Source organism: Toxorhynchites rutilus, chromosome 2, assembly GCF_029784135.1.
Source record: "Toxorhynchites rutilus septentrionalis strain SRP chromosome 2, ASM2978413v1, whole genome shotgun sequence".
NCBI lineage: Eukaryota > Metazoa > Arthropoda > Insecta > Diptera > Culicidae > Toxorhynchites > Toxorhynchites rutilus.
In genome coordinates, this window is record NC_073745.1 from 301566331 (window position 1) to 301591433 (window position 25103).

A 25103-nucleotide genomic window follows, 5' to 3' on the forward strand; every position below is an offset into this window, starting at 1 on the left:
TTAGTTCATACACCACATTGCGCTTGGACTTCAGCTGATTCATCAGCGATGGAAAGATTCAGGATCTTTCCCATGCGAACTGTCACGAACGGGTGGTTCGCTATCCGAACGCAGCTAGGCCAACGTCGTTGCAGAATCAAGCCAGAGAAAGCATTGACTGATGAGAAAACTCAGAAATTTGCAGATACTGTCCGCCTATCGACTACCTATCGAAACGTGTCTGAAGAATCCAATTCTCTCCTGGTTATTCGATAAGCGTAACCTTTATCCTCATGTGCTACGATCTGCTCGTGAACCTTTTATCTTAGTGCAGGTTCTTTCTCCAGCCATTGTTGCACTGCGATCTATTTCTTCTCTGTCATCTTGAAGCTATCCGGAAAACTTACATCGTCGTGCTTGCAAACCTCTGTCCCTGGTCTTATCGTGATGTTAGTCTTCTCTATGCCAAAGATCTTCTTCACTTGTTCGTATAGTTTTCGATTCCTCATCTCTGTCTCGAAATGATGACGCGGGCGCTCTAAGTACCGACACACACTGAAATTACTACCAAAGATGCACCTCTGCCTTCGCGAATTTTTAATGTACAGAGCAGTCACGCATGTTCAGGTCCAACTATATTATTCTGTATTGCTTCCTTCTTCAATGTGTTTCATTCTTTAGTCCATAAGAACACCATCATTAACTGGCAGCACAAGTGAAACGAAGATGAATTGGGCCGGTGGCTCTACTCAATTATCCCTAAGGTTAGCCTTGTACCATGATAAAAGAACATTGGAAAAAAACGTTTGTTGCTACTATGGGGAAATGGTTCAGAAATGTTTTATTGGGACCTCAAGAAAACCCCAAAAACATCCAGAAAAGAGAAATAGTTCGAAGCGAATACAATGCACGGTTAATGAAACATTTTAATTTTCTAGAATCGGAGGTCTAATCAAAAATAGTTCCAGTATACTACAAAATACATTGAAAAATTTATTTTCGAAAATTTTGACACACTTGATTCTACATTTCGATCGACTCGAAATATTTCGATCGACTTGATACAATTCCATTCTGTCGAGTTGTTTCTGCATTTCGTTCGATCTGTTTCTCTTCGAACATTAAATGGGATAAACATTCGAAATAGGGAATGCGAAATTATAAATCGAACGACGGTTTCGAACGACAAACGACAACTCCGAGAATAGGGGTGTAAATTCAACCAATTTTTGATTGATACACCCTTTAAGTTGATTGATTTGAAATCTACAGCGACTGTTTATATTCGATCTTATATAAAACAGGGTGTCGACTACCTTGAAAATCAGGGAATATCAGGGAATTCAAACAATTTCAAGGAAAATCAGGGAATTTCGTCACCAATCTGGAAAAAATTAAATTCCGCCAATTAGAATTTTGATTATTGCAGTAATTAGAAAGTTAATGATATAAAAACAGTTGTATTAGACCAGTTTGACTCCCTGAAGGTTTTTCAATATGTGTTGTTTGTTTTTGCCGGTAGGTGGACTTAGTCCTACCGAAGGGTAGACGGCTTTTACGTTCGCGCTGTTTTTACTGCCATTTGGCATCAGTATCTGCAGTTCAGCTTCAACCAATTTCCTTCCTTTTCTTCTTCGAAAACTATTGATAAATTCATGCTTGAAAATCATACTATCAAAGCTCAGATCCTGTGGTGTCTGAAAATAGTTATGTGTCACAAATCACTCCGCACTGCTGAAAAAGTCATGGTTCTATTGAGAAAATGTTTCATGGCACCCAGAAAGCTGAGAAGGTATAACTAGAGCGTGATAAGAGGCTACAAGTCGATCTGAATATCAGATTTTGGGATGAAGAAAGGAAGGATTTGGTAAATCGTTACATGACGTCAACGTTCTTGGAGCGTTCTCAAACATCAGAGATCAAATTGCAGCTTTCAAAGAAGGCCTGGGAATTATATATTTGAACATACTTCTTCTTGTGACAATGGGTGGTATAAACGTGAATTGGTCATATTATACGAGCTGCAACTGGTCTTTCAAAGTGGAGAAGAAAAACTCTCGAATTTGCTTCGGATTGCATATTTTACACGGTTCATCAAAGGATTTATGGATTAAAAAAAAAAAACTCACCAAAATTTTACGACAGACACTGCACTGGTTTCAAAGCTTATGAAGCGTTGATGTATCCTTGATCTTTCTATCATTGATTCCGATAAAATAATGGAGGGGAAACGATTCAAGACGCTTTTCACTATTGACTATTTTGATATGAGACGGATTTTGGGAGCATCCGTGGAGCTCCAGCAGACTTATCACTGAAACAATATTGATAGCAACATAAACAATTTTCCCACTGTGATCCGAAAAATGAAGGACTAGAGCATTTTTGGAAAGGACAGGTTTACGGAATTTTTAACCAAGAATGGTCTTTCGTATGGAAACCTTAACGTTGAGAGTGCCTTTCCATTAACTGCGATTGTTTTTATGGAAACACTAGCTGACCCGGCAAACTTCGTCCCGCCCAAAATTAATTTTTCGTTATCACATCCACGTTTTCTTACTAAGCGCACGTCTACCAAAACTCGACATTATAATATCAGATTATTTTCAGAAACAATTATCGTGCAAGATTTTTCATCCACTTGCAAATAACATGTTTCTCCGTTACATGGAATAAATGTTTGATACAGAAAATATGATAGAATGAAGATAGCCCTAAATCGCACAATTCCTTTCACGAGTTTTGCTCTTATCAACACATTCCGTGATCCATTTTGATTTATATAGATAGAAGACGATATAGGAGTGCGTTTTATCACATTAAAATCCCTTTCCACTTTCGAACGAAGATCAATTTCGTTACCGCAAACATCAAATAGACTAACAACACTTGTCAATATGTAATTGTAGAACACATGCGAATTGTTTTTATTGTGCTTCAGAGTTTTCCGAAAATTTTCAATTGTCATGCTTGGTTGAAATATTTGCATTATTTTTATGGGACCCCCTCTCCATTCCAGAGGAAGAAGGGGTGTCATACCATCATAGAAACATTTCTCGTACCCAAAAACCCTCACATCCCAAATTTGCCTTCATTTGCTTGATTAGTTCTCGCGTTATGCAGAAATTTGTGTTTCATTTGCATGGCAGTCCTCCCTTTAGATATTTGGGAGGGGTGTTGAACCACCTTAGAAATGTTTCTTGCTCCCTAAAACCTCCACATCTTCTTCTTCTTCAATGGCACTAACGTTCCTAGAGGAACTTCGCCGTCTCAACGTAGTATTACTTGCGTCATTTTTATTAGTACTTAGTTGAGATTTCTATGCCAAATAACACGCCTTGAGATGCATTCTGAGTGGCAAGCTCTAGAATACGCGTGATCACAGTGCAAGTCGGAAGAAATTTCTTTGACGAAAAAATCCCCCGACCAGAACGGGAATCGAACCCGAACACCCGGCATGTTAGTTATGACGCTAACCACTCGGCCAAGGGAGCACAAAACCTCCACATGCCTAATTTGGTTTCATTTGCTTGATTAATTCTCGAGTAATGCAGATATTTGTGTTTCATTTGTATGGCCATTTATATATATACAAGCTGACCAGGCAAACGTTGTTCTGCCAAATAAATTATTTCTAGTGAATATTTTGGGTGTTGAATAAAACACACTAATGTATTGTAAGTGTGTTTGAATATTTTAACGATCTTTAAAATAAATCGAATGTGACCGATAAAAAAACAAATTAAATGATTTGAACGAAAGGTTATATGATGTTTCTTGGTGTATTTCATTAACGTAACTGACATGTTTGATCTCTTAAAAGTTAAACGTCAACTGAAAAAAGTAATATAAGTTTGTCGTAAAGTAGAAAAAATGAAATATTAAAAATCAATATTTATTGCTGTCTCCTTGTTAGAAAATACGTGCATGTGATTTTCAACATGGCTTAGTTTATAACAGCTTGGTCTCGTTCATAAATTGGAAAACGTTCAAATTAATCGGCCTGTTTGGAATTGCGTTATTTTATCGTTGTCATTCAATCGAGGAGTATTCACATCGGTAATCTAAGTTTGAAACACAGCCATATTGCTTCCTTTATTCATGGATGTTTTTATTACTCTTCACCGATTTGTATATGCATATGAGTGATCGGATTTTACAATTCGATCGAAATCGACTTTTACACTCTTAAATTCGTTCGCCTTGTCGCGAAACAATGGTCAAAATAAGTCATCCGTATTTGTGGTTCAATTTACTCTCTATCTGATCGGCATAATTCCGGAAATAATTCTAAATTGCTGAAATTTGAATGAAAATTATTATTCGATTTCGTTTGGATGCTAAATTTGTTTTGAATGTGTTTGAATGCTAAATTTTGCGTGTTTATTCCACCCGAAAAACCATTACTATTTTTGCTTCATAGAAATGGAACATGGAGACCAATGTTGTTTACGTCGAATTGCGTGGCAAGGTTGTCACATTTGCTCAACTCGATTGGACTTGAGATTGAACAGAATGCAAAATTGCGCTTTTTCCATTCAACAGAATACAACCAACAATATGTGGGGACGAATACGTTCGAACTTCATTTTGTGTTTGAACACACGCGCAATGTCATGACAATGCATTGCGCTTTGGCCTGGCTATAACTAAAGCTGTGTCGGCGTTGCTCATGATAGTGTCTCGCAAGTGAATGTATTATTCCTCGCACCGCTTTTGTTGATTGTGTAGTAAGAATTGCAGTCGTTCAATCTCTACCTTCGCGTATATGTCGACCATAAATTGTTGGCACAGCTTACGATATCTTGAATTGGCGTTTCTTGACCATGTCAAATCACCATATGATAAACATAAAAATCCTTCGAGCGCGCCCTCTGTTTGTTTCGTCGCATGTTCATAAATATTAAATCAAAATGAGAAATGATGTTCATAATGAATTGAGTATCTGTGACGGGGTCTCGTTGGTCTAATGTTTATGCAAGAGATTTTTCGTTAAAGAAACCCTTCTGACTTGCACTGTAGTCACGCGTATTCTTGAGTTTGCCACTCCAGAATACATTCAAAGCGTATTGTTCGTCATAGAAATCTCAACTATTTACTAATAAAAATGACGCAAGTAGTACTACGTTGAGAAGGCAAACCTTGGGAACGTTAGTGCCATTGAAGAAGCACATAGCGAGGTTCGTATGAACGGTGTGTGTCAACGATGGATTCCAGATTATTGTTTTTTCTTCGCATTAAATTTCTCGTGTCACCGTGCTGTCATGATTCCAGCAGCGCTTGTGCTTTGGATCTACACACGTGCTCTCCAGCTGATGTTTTATCAGGGTTGATGGCAATAGCGTGATTGTCATTTTGTAATCCGAGCAAATGTGATTTGAAGAATTTCGATAACTCATTGTGCTCATTCAGAAAGGCTTCCAGCTCGTCGGAGATGCTCCCTGCTTTAGATGAATTGATGTTACTTGTGTATTTGTAGATGGATGTTCAATGAAGCGGGCGTTACGCCATCAGTCATTGAATAACTTAAATAAATTCGTTCTGTTGAAAAAACGAACAACGGTTAAATTATTAGAATATTTTTGACACAAAAATAATAAAATCGCAATTAAAAATAAATTATATGTATGGTATGAAGTCAAATTTTTGGAAAAAAATATCCAGATCTTTTTTTCTGCATAGAGCCACCCTATTCGGTATTAAATGAATGGTTATCGGTATCCTACCGGTATCGTATATAGTTTACAACCTATTCTCATACCTACCAAGTATTTTGAGTATAATTTCATCAAAATCGGTCGAGCCGTTTCGGAGGAGTTCGGTAACAAACACCGTGACACGAGATTTATATATATATATATATATATATATATATATATATATATATATATATATATATATATATATATATATATATATATATATATATATATATATATATATATATATATATATATATATATATATATATATATATATATAGATAGATGTGGAAGGAAACGGTTATGTTATGCGACAAGTTTATGATGCTATTCTTCCAAAGTAAAGTCATAAAAATGTGGAGCTAGTTAAATCAACCAGTTAGAAATTCTCATTCTCTTTATCGTCATCTAAGTTAAAGAAATGGCTAGGGGAGGCAGAATCGAAATCTCAGGACGTAAAACGAAGAAAATTTTGGAAAACGCACAGAAGGAATCCGAAAGATTGCAAGATAAAACATTTCCTTAGAATCGTAACAGTTTCATGAAATTGATCTGAATCAAAATGAAAATGTCTCATTCTGCACTAGTATTTAAGACTCCTTCAAGATAACATTGAACTATATTAGTAAATCATTTTTTTTAATCTTTTACGACACTTCTCAGTCGCCGTTTAACTTAATTAAATTCATTGGTTAAACTAACTAAATACTTTAGTCTACATCTGAAATTTTTCTGAAAAATCACTGTTAAATCAGGGAATATCAAGGATTTTTTTTCGGATTTTGAATCGACATTCTGTAAAAGTATTCCGAATTGTTAAATAATGAATGTTCCATGGAATACTCTCCCTCGTCGCTTCCGTCTTCATTGTTCATAAGTCCTTATCACATAACGAAATACGGCTTCAATAATTGGTTTACTTTGTGTTTGCAATCGTTTATTATTGTTTGAGGAGGGTTCAATTTACTTTTTTCCAGAAAATATCAAACATATCTTCGGACAAACTAAATCGTTAACTCGTTTGAATGAATTCGTCTATTCTAAAGTCCTGTAGACTATCATTTTTTTCAATCGAGGAACAATAGCAGGAAAATTGTTCATTTTTCGCTGCCTCTGTGAAGTCTGCGAAAAACTGATCTGTATGGAATTGTTGCGCCGATTATCTTCAACAAGTTCTGTTTCTCTAGTATGTGAGCTACATTTCATGCCATCAATGGACATGGATTTTATGGACATCAACAACTAGAAATAATTAGGTTTTTGTGATCAAATTTTAGTTCGTAATAATTATGCATGGTATAATCGTCGTATCATAATAATATCGGGCTAATTGAGGTAACCCAACGAAAAATTGTGCGATTCGTTATACGTATTGGCTATGGAGAGATGACTGGATAGATATTAACTTGATTTAGTCTATGGTTCACTAATCGTAATATTAAAGCAATATATCTATGTATATAAAAATGGATTTCTGTCTGTCTGTCTGATTCTTATGGACTCGGAAACTACTGAACCGATCAACATGAAAATTGGTATGTAGGGGTTTTGGAGGCCGGGGAAGGTTTTCGTGATAGTTTGAGACCCCTCTCCCCTCTCTAAGGGGGGGCTGCCATACAAATTAAACAAAAAATTCTGCATTACTCGAGAATTATTCAAGAAAATGAAACCAAATTAGGCATATTGAGGTTTTAGGGTGCAATAAATGGTTTTACGGTGGTTAGACTCTCCACCCCCCCCCCCTCTCTAAGGGGGGGGCTGCCATACAAATGAAACACAAATTTCAGCATTACTCGAGAATTAATCAAGCAAATAAAACCAAAGTTGGCATGTGCAGGTTTTAGGGTGCAATAAATGTTTTTACGGTGGATAAAGGACAGTCTTTATTCTATCATATTTTCTGTATTCTGATATTCCATGTAACAGAGAAACATGTTATTTGCATGTGGTTGAAAAATCTTGAACGAGAATTGTGTCTCAAAATATTCTGATATTATAATGATGAATTTTGTTAGAAATACTAGGAATTTTATAGTAAAAGTTAAATTCAACGGGGTCGATTAGAAGATCAATCAATGAACAGTTCTGCGATTGGACCCATGAACATGCTCATAGTAAGAAAACGTGGATGTTTGAAGGTATTGATAACAAAACACAAATTTTGGGCGGGACGAAGTTTGCCGGGTCAGCTAGTCCTACAATGAAGCTTCACATCACATCTCCCCATAATTCTCTTTAAGCTTTGGTGATTTAGCGGGAAAATAATCAAAATAATACTCATTTTTCACGTCGAAAAAATAAACCGGAAAACACTTCTCTGAAAATCGCTACGAGAAATGCCAGATTATCCTTGGCCCAAACCCAAACTATTCCTTCCCACGCCTATGACAGCATATTTTTTATGACTACCATTTCCTCCCTCCAAACTACACACATTTTTCTGCAACTTTGCGAATCATCAGCACAAAACAGTCACCCACCCACTACAACATACCCCGGTGAGTGTGTATGGGTTTGTGTGTCACACAAAGTTCCCCAAATTCCGTGCACGCGGAGAATCGGCTGCCCTAACCGAACCGCGCTTTCGTGGAATAAATAATACAAACGGCAGCGGGGCAGATATTGCCCAGAAGGGTCTTTTCTCCTAATGTTGGGGCGTGACGTGAAATTTAATGCTGTGAGTGTCGCTTTTCTTGTTCGTTTTTCCTCCGCTTTTTTTTTGCTTGCTTGCTGCCGCAAGTTCGAGGTGGCCTACTTTTAAACGCTGCTGGTGCCCACGACCTTTCTCTCTTTATGTGCCGGGTTTTTTTTCTGCTCCTCGCCGCGATTGTGTCCTACCCCTGGAGCATATCATCGCGTACGATTCCCACTTCAAAGTAATTTTGTATTTCACCCGTCGCGTTGCTGACACTGGCGCCGACATGTGGGAGATACAAGACTCACTGGAAAGGATCGACTAGAGATTAAAGGAAATTGAACGAAAATGGGACCGTTGTTGGGCGGCGGCGGTGACTCCACAGCCGTCGATGAATTCTTGCAGCTGATACACAATCAACTCAACATATACGAGCCAGCGGCATTACTCCTCGTTCAAGGATACGTTCAAATTGGCGATGTGTCGGATAATGGATAGCAGACAACAAAGAGCAATTGATGACAGCGGCAAGTGTGTGGTTTGTGTGCGCCTAGGTTATGTTGAACGGGAGAACTGGCGGCCGCTAATGCTTGCCAAGAAGGGGGTCCGACAAAGATGAGACGGCGCCCGTCTGTCTGTGTGGGTAGCACCGATAGTATCAAAATACCGCGTTGCCACCACCACAACTAGCGTCGACCCGTTGCCGTCGATGTTGCAGATGTAACGGAAATGGGAACGAATATGTGGTCGAACTCGCGCAGCGGTACGCTAAGTTCGCCCACAAAAGGGAAATAAATGTCGGCGGACTGGAGGAGGCACTCTCGCTCGTCTCGACGGTGGTCCTATGGCATGACTTTTGGTTGTGGTCAGCAGGATTTGGGGAGAGCTATGTGGGATAAAGGTCGGGCATTTGTTCGTTAATTTCTCAATCCGTTTTGACGTAGGACTACGTCATTCATTTTTATATCGGGGTGTAAAATCAAAGTTTCGAAAACGAAACCGTTGAGCCAAAGACCGAGTTTTTGAGCGTCAATAGCTACTAAACAACTGAACGAAATGGTATAATAAACACTTCATTCGAAAGATAAAATGTCTACGTGTTATATACTTGTTACTTTTTGATACAAAAACTTGTTTCAACAGAGGCGTCTCGTCCGCCTGTTCAAACTGTTCATAGGACAGGTAGACAATCTCAGAGCAAAATGTATAGTATTTCATATTTGTAACATGGATGAGGAATTATCGAAGGTATTTTTTTGTGATTTCCATATTATCCTGAATATCCTTATTTTATTTTCTATTTTGTTATTTAGGTGGAACTCAAACCCATTGTTGGGGTTTTTTCGGACGACTCTTTGCAGCACGCGGGAATTGTTGGTGAGCGAGCTCAAAGCTATAATATAATATATTCACATAATGAATTCGATATGATTTACAATAATTCATCTCGACTTACATTTGGTCTCCTTGTTTTGTATACAGCGAAGCTTACTACAGGATGACTTAAATTGATTTCAATATTAATTTCTAATAACACTCGGATGGAACTCTACCTTTTTGTGGTTAGCAAAGATGTGTATGAGGAAAACATATGGGATTGTTATGACAGCTGTATTTCGACGGTTATCAGACGAACTGTCATGGAGCGATGCTGATGCTACAGTGGCGTGATTTGCCCCCTCAACATTCCCCTACCCGTAATGCACGTCCATCGAGTCCGGTGGTACTGCGTTACTTCCTGCTTCAGTGTTTTCCGAGGCCTTGATGTTCAAGATGGCAACCCGAGTCACTGGTCGTCGCATCACTCCTCCTGACGTCTTCACTTGAACTTGTCTGCTTCGCCCATCTCTCCCCTTTATTACGGAAACAATACGTCCTCGCAGCCATCCGTTTCGGACAGACGGATCCACGACGACAGCTAGGTCTCCAACTTTCGGTTCTTTCACCTCTCCGTACCATTTGGTACGACCAGCAATGGTCGGGAGATACTCTCGCACCCAGCGGCTCCAAAATTGGTCCACGAGGTTAGTGGTCAGTCTCCAGTTGGTCCGAACAGATTCAGGACATCCAGATATAGGCTTCGGAGGTTGAGTAACTCCCTGCGAGCTCAGCAGCAGAAAATGATTTGGCGTGAGAGCTTCTTGCGATTCCGCTTCCAGTGATACAAATGTCAGAGGCCTAGAGTTGACTATCTCTTCCGCTTCGATCAGCAATGTGAGAAGAGTTTCGTCGTCCGGGTTTCTGCTGCTATTCAGGGACGAAAAGGCGATCTTGATCGACCGGACGAGCCTCTCCCACGAACCACCCATGTGGGGAGCGGACGGAGGATTGAATACCCACTTGGTGGCAGCGTTGGTGAACACGGCGGATAGCTGTTGGTTCATATCCAGGATCTGATGCTGTAGCTCACGGTTGGCTCCGAGGAAGTTGGTGCCGTTATCACTTCTAATCTCCAAGGGTGATCCACGCCGCACTACGAATCGTCGTATCGCCATCTTACAGGCTTCAGTGGAAAGGGAGTGTACCACCTCCAGATGGACGGCCCGAATGGTGAGGCACGTAAACAGCGCCACCCATCGTTTGGCCAGAGAACGTCCGACCTTGACTTGAATGGGACCGAAGTAGTCCAGTCCAACATAGCTGAACGGTCGAGTATATGGACTGAGTCTCGCATCAGGAAGTGGTGCTTCACGTGGGCACAGCGGTTTTGCCTTTGACACTCTGCACTGCATACAGGTTCTGGAGAGTTTCCTGACTAGTGCTCGGAGACAGGGTACGTGAAATCGCTGGCGGACCTCGTTGATAACGGTTTCATTGTTCGCATGCAGATAATGTCGGTGATACCACACTACGACCAGGTTGGTGAGGCGATGACCTTTCGGGAGGATGATTGGGAATCTAGTATCGTGCGGAACGAAGATTGCCCCAGCGATTCGAGTGTCCATTCGCGCTACTCCCCATTCGTCGATGAACGGTGATAGCTTGTAAAGACGGCTACCTTGGTTGAGTTTCGATTTTCGTCCATCTTTTGTCATCTGGAGTCGAACCATCTCTTCCGGAAACTCAGCTAGCTGCGCCGATCGCCATAGGGTATTTTCAGCTCTATAGATTTCTTCCTGGGTAATGTGCGAGGATTGCAGTGGTTGTTTTGCCGCCTTGCGTCTACAGTTGTCTGTGAAGCGGTGGATGTATGCAACTGTTCTTTGGAGCCTCTCGAACTTCGAAAAGCGTTCCCAGTTAATGATTTCGTCATGTTGCACTGCTATATGGATGTGACATGGTCGAGCTTCGGTTTCGGTTTCCTCTGGTTTTACTTGTTGTGGCCAAGCCTCCTCTGGTGCCCATAGAAACTCCGGGCCTTTGAACCAACGGCTGTCGGGTTTCAGGTTTGGTCCACTAGCCCACTTGGTTCCATCATCCGCGACGTTGATTTTCGATGGAACGTACCGCCACTCCTCAATGTTTGTCTTGGAGAGGATTTCTCCTATCCGGCAGGCGACAAACTGTCGATAGCGACGATGATCAGAATGGATCCACGAAAGGACGGTTTTTGAATCGGTCCAAATCACTCGTCGCGATATTGGGAGACTGTGACTGCTGCATAACGTTTTCATCAACCTACAGCCTATTAACGCCGCCTGCAGCTCCAGCCTCGGGATGGATAACGTTTTCAAAGGTGCTACTTTCGCTTTTCCTCCGACAAGTGCACACTGGAACTTTCCATGGATGGTGGCCCTCAAGTAGGCGACACAAGCATAGGCAGTCTCGCTGCCGTCGACAAATATATGCAAGTGCAAGTCCTCGATTTCCGATGCCGTTACGCCCGGAAAATAGGCACGAGGTATACGAACAGCTTTCAGGTCGTTGAATTTGGCTACCCACAAATGCCATCGTTCAAGGATTGGCTCGCCTACCACGTCGTCCCAACCAGCTTTTGTGCGCCATATATCCTGAATGATAACGCGGCCATGGATGAGGAAATGGGAAAGAAGCCCCAACGGATCAAACTGACTCATAACGCACCGTAAGATGCCTCGCTTTGTAGGGGTGACGGCTCCCAAGTCGGTATCGCTGGAGAACACGAAGACATCCTCGGTTGCTCTCCATTGCATGCCTAGCACGCGTTCTGCTTCGGGACCGCCTTCACCGACGATCTTCGTTGCTCTCGCTTCGGTATCCCCAATCTGGCGGAGTACTGCGCCTGAATTCGAAAGCCAGTTGCGAATTGTGAATCCGCCTCATTTATGCACCAACTTGACCTCCTCTACAACTTGACATGCTTCTTCCTCACTGTCGAAACTATGCAGGTAATCGTCGACATAATGCCGGCGCACAATCGCCTCTGCGGCCCTCGGATATTGTTCTGCTTGCTCGGCTACATTCAAATTTTTTACGAACTGCGCCGAGCATGGTGAGCTAGTTGAGCCGAAGGTTGCTACGTCGATCACAAAGGTTTTCGGAGGACGCCCGGTTTCACCGGGCCAGACGAACAACTGTCTGTAACGATCTGCTTGCCGTATCTTCGTAACTGATGGAACATTTCCATGATATCTCCCACGACTGCAATCTTCCGCTCACGGAATCCACAGAGAATATCTGGGAGAGGTTGGACTAGATCCGGTCCTTTTAGTAGCATGCTATTCAGGGATATGCCGTTCACTGTTGCTGCGGCATCCCACACGATGCGAATCTTGTTGGGCTTCTTGGGGTTTCGAACTATTCCAACCGGCAGATACCACAGTCTCCTTTGATCCGCTTCGGCTAGTTCCTCCTCCGTAGCTTCGTGAATGTAGCCCTTTTGCTGGTATTGCGCTATCTGCCGCTGGACGTTATCAAACAAGGATGAATCCGCGTTGAAACGGCGCTCCAAGCACCGTAGCCGTCGGACAGCCATAGCGTAATTATTGGGAAATTCTACATAATCGTAGCGCCACAGTAATCCAGTCTCGAAGCCGTTTTCGACTCTTCTAGTCGTCTGCTCGAGTATTGCCCTCGCTCGCTTGTCGTCGTTCGATTCGGGACTCTGATTCACCGAGACGCCCACGTTATCGACCGTGAAATATTGCTTCACTAGCTCGTGCAGACTCCTGTCTACATCACAACCACAGATGTGCAAGTTGCAACTCGCAACGTTCGTCCCGTTTGGCATTGAGCCGTAGATCGCCCATCCGAGACGAGTTTTTGCTGCCACCGGCTCTCCCACGCAACCTTCGCGTATTTGTTGGGTGGCGGTGAGGTGAGTATTCTTTGCTCCAATGAGAATTCCTGGAGCTTTGGATTCGAAGTCTACGACCGGTAGCTTCCGCAGATGAGGGAAACGCTCGGCAAGCTCTTTATAGCACAGCGTCTGCGCAGGTAGTGCAAGGGACTCGACCGTCCTGACGTCTTTTAGTGGATATCGCTTGCCTCCACTGATACCCGAAATCTCCACCTCTACCTGACGGGAGCCTTCTTCCTCACGGCTAACGTTGCTTGTCCAGGTTAGGCAAAGACGCTTTTCCGTGCCTTCAACCTTCAACCTGAGTGTGACGGACGATCCTTCGTCGATGAAAGCTAGCGTCTCAATACACCGTCCTTTGTTGAAGAGTCGCACCGGCAACATGCGAAACAGTGTCGAGCTCTGGACGTTGTGAGCATTCACACCTTCCGTTGCATCACTTCGCTGGCCTGCTCCGCCTCTTTGAGGTATTGGATGAGATGGATTGGTCGACGAACTGCCCGAATCGCCGTGCAGAAGCGGATGGTGTCGCATTTGACAACCTTGAACTTCACAGCGCGATGAGGACCGGAAGGGTTTTCTTCCGTGCTTCCCGAGGCAGATACGACACAAATAATAATTATGCACCACTTTCCAGCGGTCATCCCGGTCCATCTTTTTGAAGACGTCACAATCCTTCACTCGATGGTCTGGATTCCCGCAGACCAAACAGCTAATTGGCGAAGCTGCTTTTGGTGATTCCACCTTCGGGGCCTCGTCAGCTGTTGCGTCTGATGTAGCAGCATGGGCATTCACAAAACCTTTCAGCTTCTCCTCTCTCTTCTGCTTACTTCCCCTTGGATCCAACGTAAGAGTGACTTCAGCTGCTGCCGAGACCATATTTGCCATGTACCGACCGGATGTACACGGAGGTCGACCGCCGCGAATTGTCGTTTGAACGCCACCCAGTCAAGCTTCAAATTTGCTGGCAGCTTATCCACAAGTTCTTGGAGCAGCACCGGGTTAGATAGATGTTGCACTTGTCCCGCTGCCTCCAATTGTTCGCTGAAGTTCTGTACCGCCATGCCGAAAGCCGCGACCGTGCACAAATTATCCGCTTTTGGTGCTGGAACATCGCGGATCTTCTGGAGCAGCGCGTATATTATTTGTTCTGGCCGCCCGTACAGCATCTGCAGCGTATGTATCACTTGTGGCACTGATGTAGGTAATAATAAACGACTACGAACTGCCTCCAATGCGGCACCCTTCAGGCACTGTTGGAGACGACCAAGGTTTTCAACGTTACTGTAGCCGCATGCTTCCGTGGAGGTGTTAAAAGCACTGAAGAACATGGGCCACTCTTCGGAATTGCCACTGAACAACGGTAAATCCTTCGGCATAGCATGTCGCGCTGCGATTTGACGAGGTGTAGGAGCTAGCTCGTCGATAATCGCAGCTGGTCCCATTTGTCCACCAAGAGGTCCCATTTGCCCACCCAGAGGGATTTGCGGGAGGTATGGATTAGGTTGCGGAAGCATCGATGAAAAGGAATAGGGGATGTAAGAGGGATATGCATTTATTGAACTGGCTACAGGATTCAGTGTTCCTACGCTACCGTAAGCATATTGCGAAGAGGCTACCTGACCTACTGGTGCGAAATTGTGTAAACTATTCGGTACCTGATATGGCTGACTAACGTGCCACGGTTGCATTGGATGACTTCCAATCTGTCCCACTGAGCTGATGTATGGTGGCAGGCACTGGGTGGAACTGGTAAAGCCTGTCACTGGATTGACCTAATTGATCGTGCTGACTGGCGTCGACGCCCCCGGTCCGTTTGCTCCTCTGCCAGGTTGAAAATCGTGGGAGAGGCTCCCTTGCCCACTTGCATACCCACTCGTTGTCGGTTGGCTTAGTTGCGAGTTTGATTGCATCGACATCGTAGGAGAGATTATCCAAGAAGGGAGAACAGATGTACCTCCGAACAATGACGTGACCGCAGGTGACGATGGTGTTGTTTGTGGAATAATTTTTGTATTTCCAGCAGCGGAATGCTGTGGTCTGGTTCTGGAAGACGTTGCTGAGACCGTCACCGTTCTCGCCGGCGTAGAAGTCAGCTCATTCTGGCTGACGGCGACCTGATCCAAGCGATGTAACCAATCTCCAAGACTACCAGCCATCACATCCCTGTTGGTTGCTCCACACCTCGCATTGATGATGTCGTACCGCGCTTTCCACATTTCTTTCTCCAACTGCAGCTTACGTTGTTCCAACTGGATCGTCTGTTGCAGCTCAATTTCCCTTAGCAGGAATGCCTTCCGCTCTTCCAACAGTTTGAGGTTAAGCTGGGCGAGTTCCCCAATCGGCTTTGCTCCTTCGTCGGATCCGCTCGCGTTAGTTTGTCCGTGTGCAGGTTCGAGGCCAACCGAAACATTCGAATCAACACCGACGACGCTGTTAGCAGATTCGACGACACATTTATGGCACATCCAATGTTCGTCCCTTCGCCCTTCATCGAAACCAGCACATCCGAAGTGCGACCATTTGCCGCATCCTTCGCATTGTACCATGTCATCGGCGTTGTTGGCGAGATCGCACATTTGGCAATCGAAACGATCCGTCTCCGGCATCCTGGTTTGCTACTTGCAACACGTTGCAACAAATCTTTGAGTTTGTTGGGGGAATTGTTGGTGAGCGAGCTCAAAGCTATAATATAATATATTCACATAATGAATTCAGATATGATTTACAATAATTCATCTCGACTTACATTTGGTCTCCTTGTTTTGTATACAGCGAAGCTTACTACAGGATGACTTAAATTGATTTCAATATTAATTTCTAATAACACTCGGATGGAACTCTACCTTTTTGTGGTTAGCAAAGATGTGTATGAGGAAAACATATGTATTTCGACGGTTATCAGACGAACTGTCATGGAGCGATGCTGATGCTACTGAAATGCGCAGGGTGATATGAAGTGAACAGTGGCGTGATTTGCCCCCTCAACACCCATCGTGAAGAATATAATCTGATAGTTACATTTGACTTTGTTCCAATCCGCGCGCAACACAGCCTTAGCGCTACGAAATAAGCAGTAATGACTACCGGGTTCAAACCATTCATCTGAACCCGCCGCCATCCAAACACAGCGCAAGCACAGTCAACTACGTATGAAACGATCACTACTACTAATGCGCCGCCTTGCGTAAAAATGACGTTTTCGGTTCAATATTTCTGCTGAACGAAATCGACGAAAACGTTGGAAAATACACACCACCACTCTCCAGTGTTTGTCCGTGGTTATAATCGTTTCCTTTTCAGTTGCTCTTTCTATTCCTGACGTCATTAAAATTTGAGAGAGGCCGTGACCGTGAGAGTACACAGCACCCCGAGTAAACACCTCGAGCGAGCATGATGCAAATAAATAAACGAACAAATTCATTCATGATGTCTGTGGATGTGGTGGTATTCTTTCGTTGATGTGTGGTTTTAATTCGACTGTTTTTATCGATGGTGTTCATTCGACAACTTGAACCCGGCATATATAGTACACGTTTGTCTGCTTACGTTTCAAAACCTCCACTGCATTGGCTGGACATGTGGATGAAATAGCTGCGTACTTTGGTCTTAATGCTGACAAAATTGTGGCCCAGAGCTATAATGGCGCTACTGTAATGTCCGGAGATAAATCTGGTGTGCAAACATTGATTAAACAACGGTTATTCACTGGACATATTCACTGTCGCGCACATGTATTGAACTTGGTTTTTCTTCAGTCTTGCACAAACAAAAAGAAAACGTCAAGGTTTTTCAATACGATCTCATCTCTTGCGGAGACATTGAAGCAATTTATAGAGACCAACTTACCAAATGTTTGCAAAAATAGATGATTTCAATTATTCACCTAACAATGAATGTTCGGGTGAGATTTACCTTGGCGACAGTGTCTTTGATGCTAAAACTTTTACTACATCCAGAGGTTTTCACGCATTCATGCTTGAGTTCAACACTGTATTCTTGCTAAAACTTTTTGCGAAAGTTCAAACGCACGAAAGTTCAATTTGGATGGTCCGGACTGTTACAGTTGCTATTGGTACAATTTAAGTCAACGACATGTCGTGAGATCGAAGCGAAACTTTGGGGGCGGTAGTTTGCCAGTTTGAGGAGCCGTTTCATATCTCAGCAAGCTTCTCATTTGTTTCATTTTCACCCGAATGAACTCCGAAATGTATCTTCAGTTACTGGAGGACGTTTTGATTGGCCATATTGAGAATAACGCTACCGAGGATGTCGTTTTTTCAGCACGTTTCCAAGTAATCGAAGGCATGATTTGCCGAGAAGGACATTCCGCTTCTTGAATGACCTGCTGGCAGTCGATTGCAATCCCATAGAGAACCTATGGAGAATCTTGGCCGAGATGGTCTATGCAAACGGATGACAATTTGACAACATTTCCAGTCTCAAGGCAGTAATTCAGGAGTGGTGGGCTATAATCAATATGGCAACACTTTAAAAGCTGTCTGACTCGATGCCAAATCGAGTTTTCAAAGTGATCCGAAATGGAGGTGGACATACTAAATATTAGCTACCGATTGGACTCGAAATTTGCCGCACAAATTTTCTTTTATTGAAATTTTAGGATGCGGCTGAACGAATGTCCACCCTGATTCTACATATCTGAATTATTTAGAAAACAAAAAGTGAATTTATACTTTTTTTTTAGAATGAATTCGATGAAAATAAACAATAATCGTCTTTTATGAGCAAAACTGTACAAAGAATTGACTTATTTTTAAAAATATTGAGGAAAAATAGGGTGCGGCTAAACGAATGTCTACCACTGTAGACAGGAGTTGGACAGAGTGTATAATCGAGTCAAAATATTTTTTTTTTAATTTGTTTTTTTGCATGTATTTTTCGTTTTTTGAAAATAGTTTGATTTTCGATACATCCCCTTAAGCACCTTTTTCATATGAAAAAAATAAATTTATCCAGATTATTTCAGGAGGTGATAGGCGATCATATTTGATGAAAAAAATCCTCCTTTCAACAATGACAGAGTTATAGAACTTTTTTTTGTTTCGGACTCTGTTGCCTCAAACTGGCTCTCAATTAAAAAGTACGCTACGGAAGACGATTATGATGCTTTTATGTAAAAGATGAGAAAATTTAGTACAGGATATAGTAGTGGAACAACTAAATTAGTGGATTTCAATAACATTTTGGAAGTGAAAAACTTAAAAGTTAATAATTTTTAATGTGTCATTATTAATTTTATTCTAAAAAATGTTATTAAACTAGATTGTTTCTATCAATTAAATTGAAGTTCTTTAATCGCTCTACAATTTGTTTTGTTGACGCCCATATAAATCTTTCTTAATTTGGCTGCAATATCGATATAGACAATTCCTGGTGAATATTCAAGCAAAACCTTCAAGAATCACGATTTTTACTCCTCTGTACATCGCTATTACTTCACTTAAACTTCACCTTAACGTTGAAAGATTACATTTCATCTTGAAATAAGCCATATTTGAAATATACAAAAAAAAATTTTTTTCCAAACTGTATATAATCGAATCCAAAATTGTATATAATCGAATCACATATAATCGAGTCCGACCTGTATCAACATTAAACCAATTTTTTTCTTAATTTTATCACCCATCTCGTTCATGAAATATTGATATTTACATTCATTTTTTCACAGGTGTGCTGCATCGTAAGACTAAACTGGTACAGCGAAATCACAACAACGTGAGTATTGAAGATGCAACATTTTTGGATCATATGCATTTTGAAAAAATTAAATTGCGTTGAAGCTGTACCTGTATTTATCCGGTCAATAAAAATGAGTAGTCGATATTAAACGCATTCCACAAAAATCACCATGAATGTTGAATCCATTGACTCTCAATTTCCGGTCATAACCACTCCGATTGAATTTCTTCATTGATCATCAACCGCACCAAGGTTGTCAGCTCTGAATAACAACAACAACAAAATTCGCAATCGCAAGCATACCGAGCATACAAATTACCTCCATATCGAAGCGTTTAATTACATTCCACTTTCCTGTGTCGCGCTTTACCCCACCAGGACTCCCGCCTTCCCGCCGTTGCGAGGTAACGACAGGTGACCGAACTTCCCGCGCACAGCACACGCAACTTGGTGTGTGACCGTTTTTTTTTATTACAAAATTCTTTGCTTGAGCTTGATTTTCCTTGAAAAACTGCACCACGAATGCGTTGAGTTGTTGACCAATGGGCCAATGTCTCACGCTCTCACCGCCAGAGTTTCGTTTCACTTTCCGTCGAAAATTCCAGATCTGCCGTGTGCGTGTGCACGTAAAATGTGTCATAAAAGATACACATTTCGTAAGCCGAGGAACCAAAGTTAACCTTCATGGTTGCGGCGGTGTCATGGATTGAAGCGATTGTTGGAATGTGGAAGTGACAATATCAGATTGACAATTAATACCATAGATGGCGGATAATATCGCACCATTCCCAAGACTCCCGAAATTGGGGTCAACTCGTGAGCAGAACTGATGATTTGTGCCCATCGCGCCCAACGGAGAAAGATTGTTTACAAACACTCGTCGTTGCTGCGCACGCGGTACAACAAGTCAAATGTCAGTGGGTCGCACCGGAGTCGTGACAGCGCGAGTTCCGCCGCCTCGTTATATCATGGCGAAATTTTACGATGCACAGTCCCCGTCGATAATGCAACTCAACTCAACTTCTACGGGTTGGATCTCGTCGTGAAAGTTGATGGAATTCATTTTTCTCTGTCCCTTCGATGCAATTTTCCCGTCTCTGTTTCGAAGCTACTTTCCTTCCGGCGTTTGGGGAACTGTGGCGGGGTAGAGCCGCGGAGTGGGCCCCGGCTAAATATAAACGCCACGGAGAGAAAGTTTCTTTCCTTTCGAGCGGAATTGAATTTTTCCACCGAATGAACGAACGAGAAAGTAAGTTGCGGCAATGTGTGTCTTCGTGTCCAGTAAACCCCCGGCGCACATTGCTCGAGAGAGCTAAGATGGAAACTATGTTACGAAAGATTAAGCTTATTTGAAGGGTGATAAATGAGGCGGTGACTCTGGTGATGAAGCATGCTTAGAGATTAGAGTCTGGAATATGGTTCAAATCCACCCAATAGTTCTGATTGGGTCGGCCTGGAATTTTGGTGTTTTCGTTCGGTTAAAAGAGATTCATGGAAAAAACGTAGAACCGATTCTCTTCTACCATATTATTTTGGTAGGCATTTATTTGTCATCTTTCAAGAGTAGATCTTTTACAATCTTATACTATGATACTTGCATTTATCCTTCATCTACCTAAAAAGTTGTCAAAAAGTATTGTTTTTATGATGTATAAATACCGTTTTGTCTCATATTCCGAACACTTAAGCTTTGATGGCCATTAAACAGTGTCCCGTTACTAAAAATGGTACTCTTTCGCGGAATTATTTTGATTTTCGGATACAATAGAGCCTTCTTTTTCATTTGACTACAATAAAATTGATTTACAAATACATATTCATGGTGAAAAACTAAAAATATGTTTGATCACTTTTGTCTCAAATTCCGAACATCATTTTTGTCACTGACTCATATTCCGAACACTTTTGTCTCACAGGGTGTCGACTACCTTGAAAATCCTTGAAAATCAGGGAATATCAGAGAATTGAGACAATGTCAGGGAAAATCAGGGAATATCATGAAATTTCGACATCAATCTGGAAAAAATTAAATTCCGTCATTTAGAATTTTTATTATTGCAGTAATTAGAAAATTTTGATAATACCAAATGCTGAGAAGGTATAGCTAGGGCTCGATAAAATGAGCTTCATGATGATGTTAGACTTTGCCACGAATTCTAAAGCTGAGAATTCTGAGCTCGATGAAACTTCGTAAGATATATTTTGTCGTTGGTTTCGACGAGTCTTTGAACAAGATTACAAAGAGGCTGCAGTTGCATCTAAATATCAGATTTTGGGATGAAGAATGAATGGAGGTGGTAAATCGTTACATGATATCAATGTTCTTGGAGCGTTCTCAAGCATCAGAGATTAACTTGCAGCTTTCAAAGAAGGTTTGGGAATTATATATTTTAACAAACCTACCAACGTGAATTGGTCATATTACGCGAGCTGCAACTGGACTTTTACAAATGAGAAGAAAAACTCTTGAATTTGGGTAGCTCCGAATTCATCAATGGATTGATGGATTAAAAAAACTCGGCAAAACTAACGACAGACAAATCTTGAAATATCGTCTGGGATGCGGAGCTCTGGTTTTAAAGCTTTCGAAGCGTAGATATATCCATGCCGGCATTGATTTCGATAAAAATAAATAGCTGGAAAACGATTCGAGAAACTTTTGACTGTTGATTCTAGTGACCTTTTTAATATTTGACGGATTTTGGACGTATCAGTGGAGCTCCAGCAGACTTAGCACTAAAACAATATTGATAGCAAATGATGGAAATGATAGGTTTACGGAGCTTTTTAACCAAAATGGTCTTCTGTCTCTCGTGTGGAAACTCCAACGTAGAGAGAGCTTTTCCATTAATACAGAATGTTCTAAGAAAACATTTGTGAGGAAACGTTTAAGCTATGCGACAAGTTTACGATGGTATGCTTCACTTTGGAAGGATAGCCTCAATAAAAATGTTGAGCTAGTTAATTCAACGAATTCAAAATTATCATTCTCTTTATCTAAAAAACAAGGAAAGTTGAAAGAAATAATAAAATTTTGGAAAACGCACAGAAGCCCGAAAGATTGCAAGAAAAAGTGTTTCGTTAAAATCGTAACAGTTTCGTGAAATTGATCCGAATCAAAATGAAAATGACTCATTCTCTACTAGTGTGTAAGGCTCCTTCACAAGAACTTTGAACTGTATTATAAATCTATTTTTTTATCTTTTACCACACTTATCTGTCGTCGTTTAACTTATTTATATAATCACAAACAATTTTTATAATTATATAATCTGTGTTTTCATTATTCAATTATTGATAAAATTTTTACGTTTGAATTTACAATTTTTACGTTTAAAAATGAAGTGTTCGGAATATGAGACAAAACGGTAACCTTTGCCATGGCATACACATTTTCAATGCTACAGCTATGTAAATTAATTGATTTTTGTCCAAACCATCTAATTGAGCTAGAGAAAAATATTCTCTTAAGCGTATTTTTTTCGTTGTCACATTAACTGTTTTACAATACATTCTCTCAAAAAATCTCTAATCATGTTTATCAACAATGACTTCCGTTTCCTTTTATTCCCAGCATAGTGAAAGTGAAAGTGAAATCTATCTGCGCTGTAGACGCAATGTTTTGCAGCATTTTTGTATTACTCGATGAGTCAGTTGCTACCTCCGCTCCAGTAGGTGAAATCATTTGAGCATTCGAGATCCTTGTCCGGAAAAATCTTTGTTGAGAATGGATAGCAACCTGTCATTTTGAATCCAGCTAGGATATTACTCAGATTGAAAGAAGCATTATAAGCCGATGCAACTATACCTGAAAGGTCATGTATAGAAATAGTTTCTTCAGGATGGTTGAGTAGCCGTTTGTTCTGGGAAAATGAGAGCTTCTGCATGAAAGGGCCCATAACTGAAACATCCAGCGGTTATAAGCGATTTGTGACATAAGGTGGAAAAGATACATGAATTGTGCAATTTTCTCGGCAATATTTAATTGTTTCCAAAGTGCAATGACTTTTTGATTGATTATTGATTTTTTGAAATTGATTCGTTTACGTTGATTTTTGCTACCTTTTTCAAATGTTCCAGAACATTGAGAAACAGTTTTCCCGTTATGCAACCGTTAGTTGGGAAATTAGCAAAGACAATGGACCCAGTTACCACGACATCGAACACGTTGTATGGTCGTGCGAGTTGTATCTTGTCGCCAGATCGAATTTAGAGAACTCCCTTCGGGCTGGAGGAAAGCAGTCCAATGTGCCGGTGAGAGATGTGTTGGCTCGGTTAGACCTTGATTACATGTCCCAAATATATGTTTTCCTTAAAGCTATCGATCTTCGAGTGTGATTGTTCATACATCCTTTTCGTCCTTCGCGAGCTATCGGTTCCCTTCCTACTAACATTAGAATAAGTTAAATTATAAATACATATTAGATGTAAGGATAGTTTTAAGAATTGAGTGTGAAGTGTCAGTGTGAATGAGAATGTGAATGTGAATGTGAGTGCGAGTGTAACACATCTCCTTACATCCCATCCTTGTCCTAATGAAAATGTGTCACCCTTCTAAACTCGAGTCGACCGCGAGTAATCGGTTTCCTGTTTCATTAACCATAGAATTAAGGAAACAACATGTTGATATATGCTAGTTGGAATATAGTTAAGAGTTTGGCTCCTTTAAACTTATGTAACTGAGCCTGTAAAAATAAACGGATTAAAAAAAAAAAAATGGACCCAGTTGGACCACATGTGAGCTAGAATCATGAAAACGTTCTATCCGAAACTAGTTCGATAGCTCTTTCCATCTCATCTTCGTTGATGCTGGTTCTATCGGTTTTATTTTTGTAGTTTCGAACCATCATTAGGTTTGAGATTCATACTAAATTGATGTTTGTTGGTAAACAACAATCAGATACAAATTTTATGAGGTATTAAACAGTGTCCGAATGCGCACCGTGAACGATGTCCGAATGTGCCCCACCACCATCCGAAGACAAATCATAATTTTATCTAATGAATAGACCTTTGTTTCCCCGTTGTATGCACACTTTTTCATTACATATTAGTTACTAACTGAGGTGGTGTACTTAAATTTCTAAATCGTTCACAAAGAAATTAGGGAAATACTTACAACTTCAAGCTCAAAAGATTCGAAACGTGTATGGAAAAGAGCACTGTGTTGTTTTCGTAAGTAATAAACGACCAGGAGATGTCAATCCATATGACAGCTGTTGGTGGAAGGGCTGTTGGCCGAAACTGTCCCCGTCCGAAACTGCCCCCCTTTCCCTTACTGGAAATTTAGCTCTTTTGGCACTAGTTGTGCTGTGTTTCTCATTTTTCATTAATTCACGGGCTAGCTCTCTCAAACTTAAATGACGTTTTTCAAGCACGATTTTTGACGTAGGATTACGTCTTTCGGGAACATATTGGGGTACAAATTGAAAAACGAATATCGATCGCATCATGAAAAATGTCCAATTTCAAACGCTTATTGCTCAGCCATTTCATGACGGATTGATGAGATTTTTACATCAAAACATTGCGGCACTCTATAACAATTTTTCACCTTGAATAAAATAATATATATCATGTAATTAACTATCGAACAATTGAAAAATCTCAACCCCTATCCAAACGGTACTGATTGGTCGAAATTGACGTCATTTCTTTTTCGCCTGCTTCGCTTCTTTCGTTCCCCGATAAGTCAAATATTTGCATGTCGAGCGAGTGGGGGACACCTATTTCTCACATACCAACTGATATAAAAGGACGGTAGCATTTTTGGATTTTTCATTCTCGTTCAACGCTCAGATCGGCAAACATCTGGGCTTCTAGTGTGCAGTGCTCTACAAATCAACCAACACCATACGGTGCGGCA

At 41.2% G+C, this 25103-nt stretch overlaps 2 protein-coding genes across 4 annotated transcripts in view; one reads left to right on the plus strand and one right to left on the minus strand.

Annotated features, from left to right (window-relative positions):
- The window catches only part of LOC129768661 (nascent polypeptide-associated complex subunit alpha, muscle-specific form), a 235992-nt gene that overhangs the window by 11411 nt on the left and 199478 nt on the right, over nt 1-25103 (plus strand). For 2 of the 3 annotated variants that reach the window (XM_055770438.1, XM_055770440.1), the window contains exon 2: nt 19227-19273. The exons of the other annotated variant lie outside the window; for it this stretch is intronic. The gene's annotated coding sequence lies outside the window, so the exon portion shown is untranslated. The remainder of the gene's footprint in view (nt 1-19226; nt 19274-25103) is intronic. 3 annotated transcript variants of the gene reach the window in all.
- Nucleotides 10008-12428, minus strand: LOC129767025 (uncharacterized). Its single transcript, XM_055767633.1, has one exon. The coding sequence runs from the start codon at nt 12426-12428 to the stop codon at nt 10008-10010; it is 2421 nt and encodes an 806-aa protein (XP_055623608.1).

Bases quoted from the DNA above. Each gene is read 5' to 3' on its own strand.
- LOC129767025 (XM_055767633.1), bottom strand. From the start codon at position 12,428: ATGCAATGGAGAGCAACCGAGGATGTCTTCGTGTTCTCCAGCGATACC.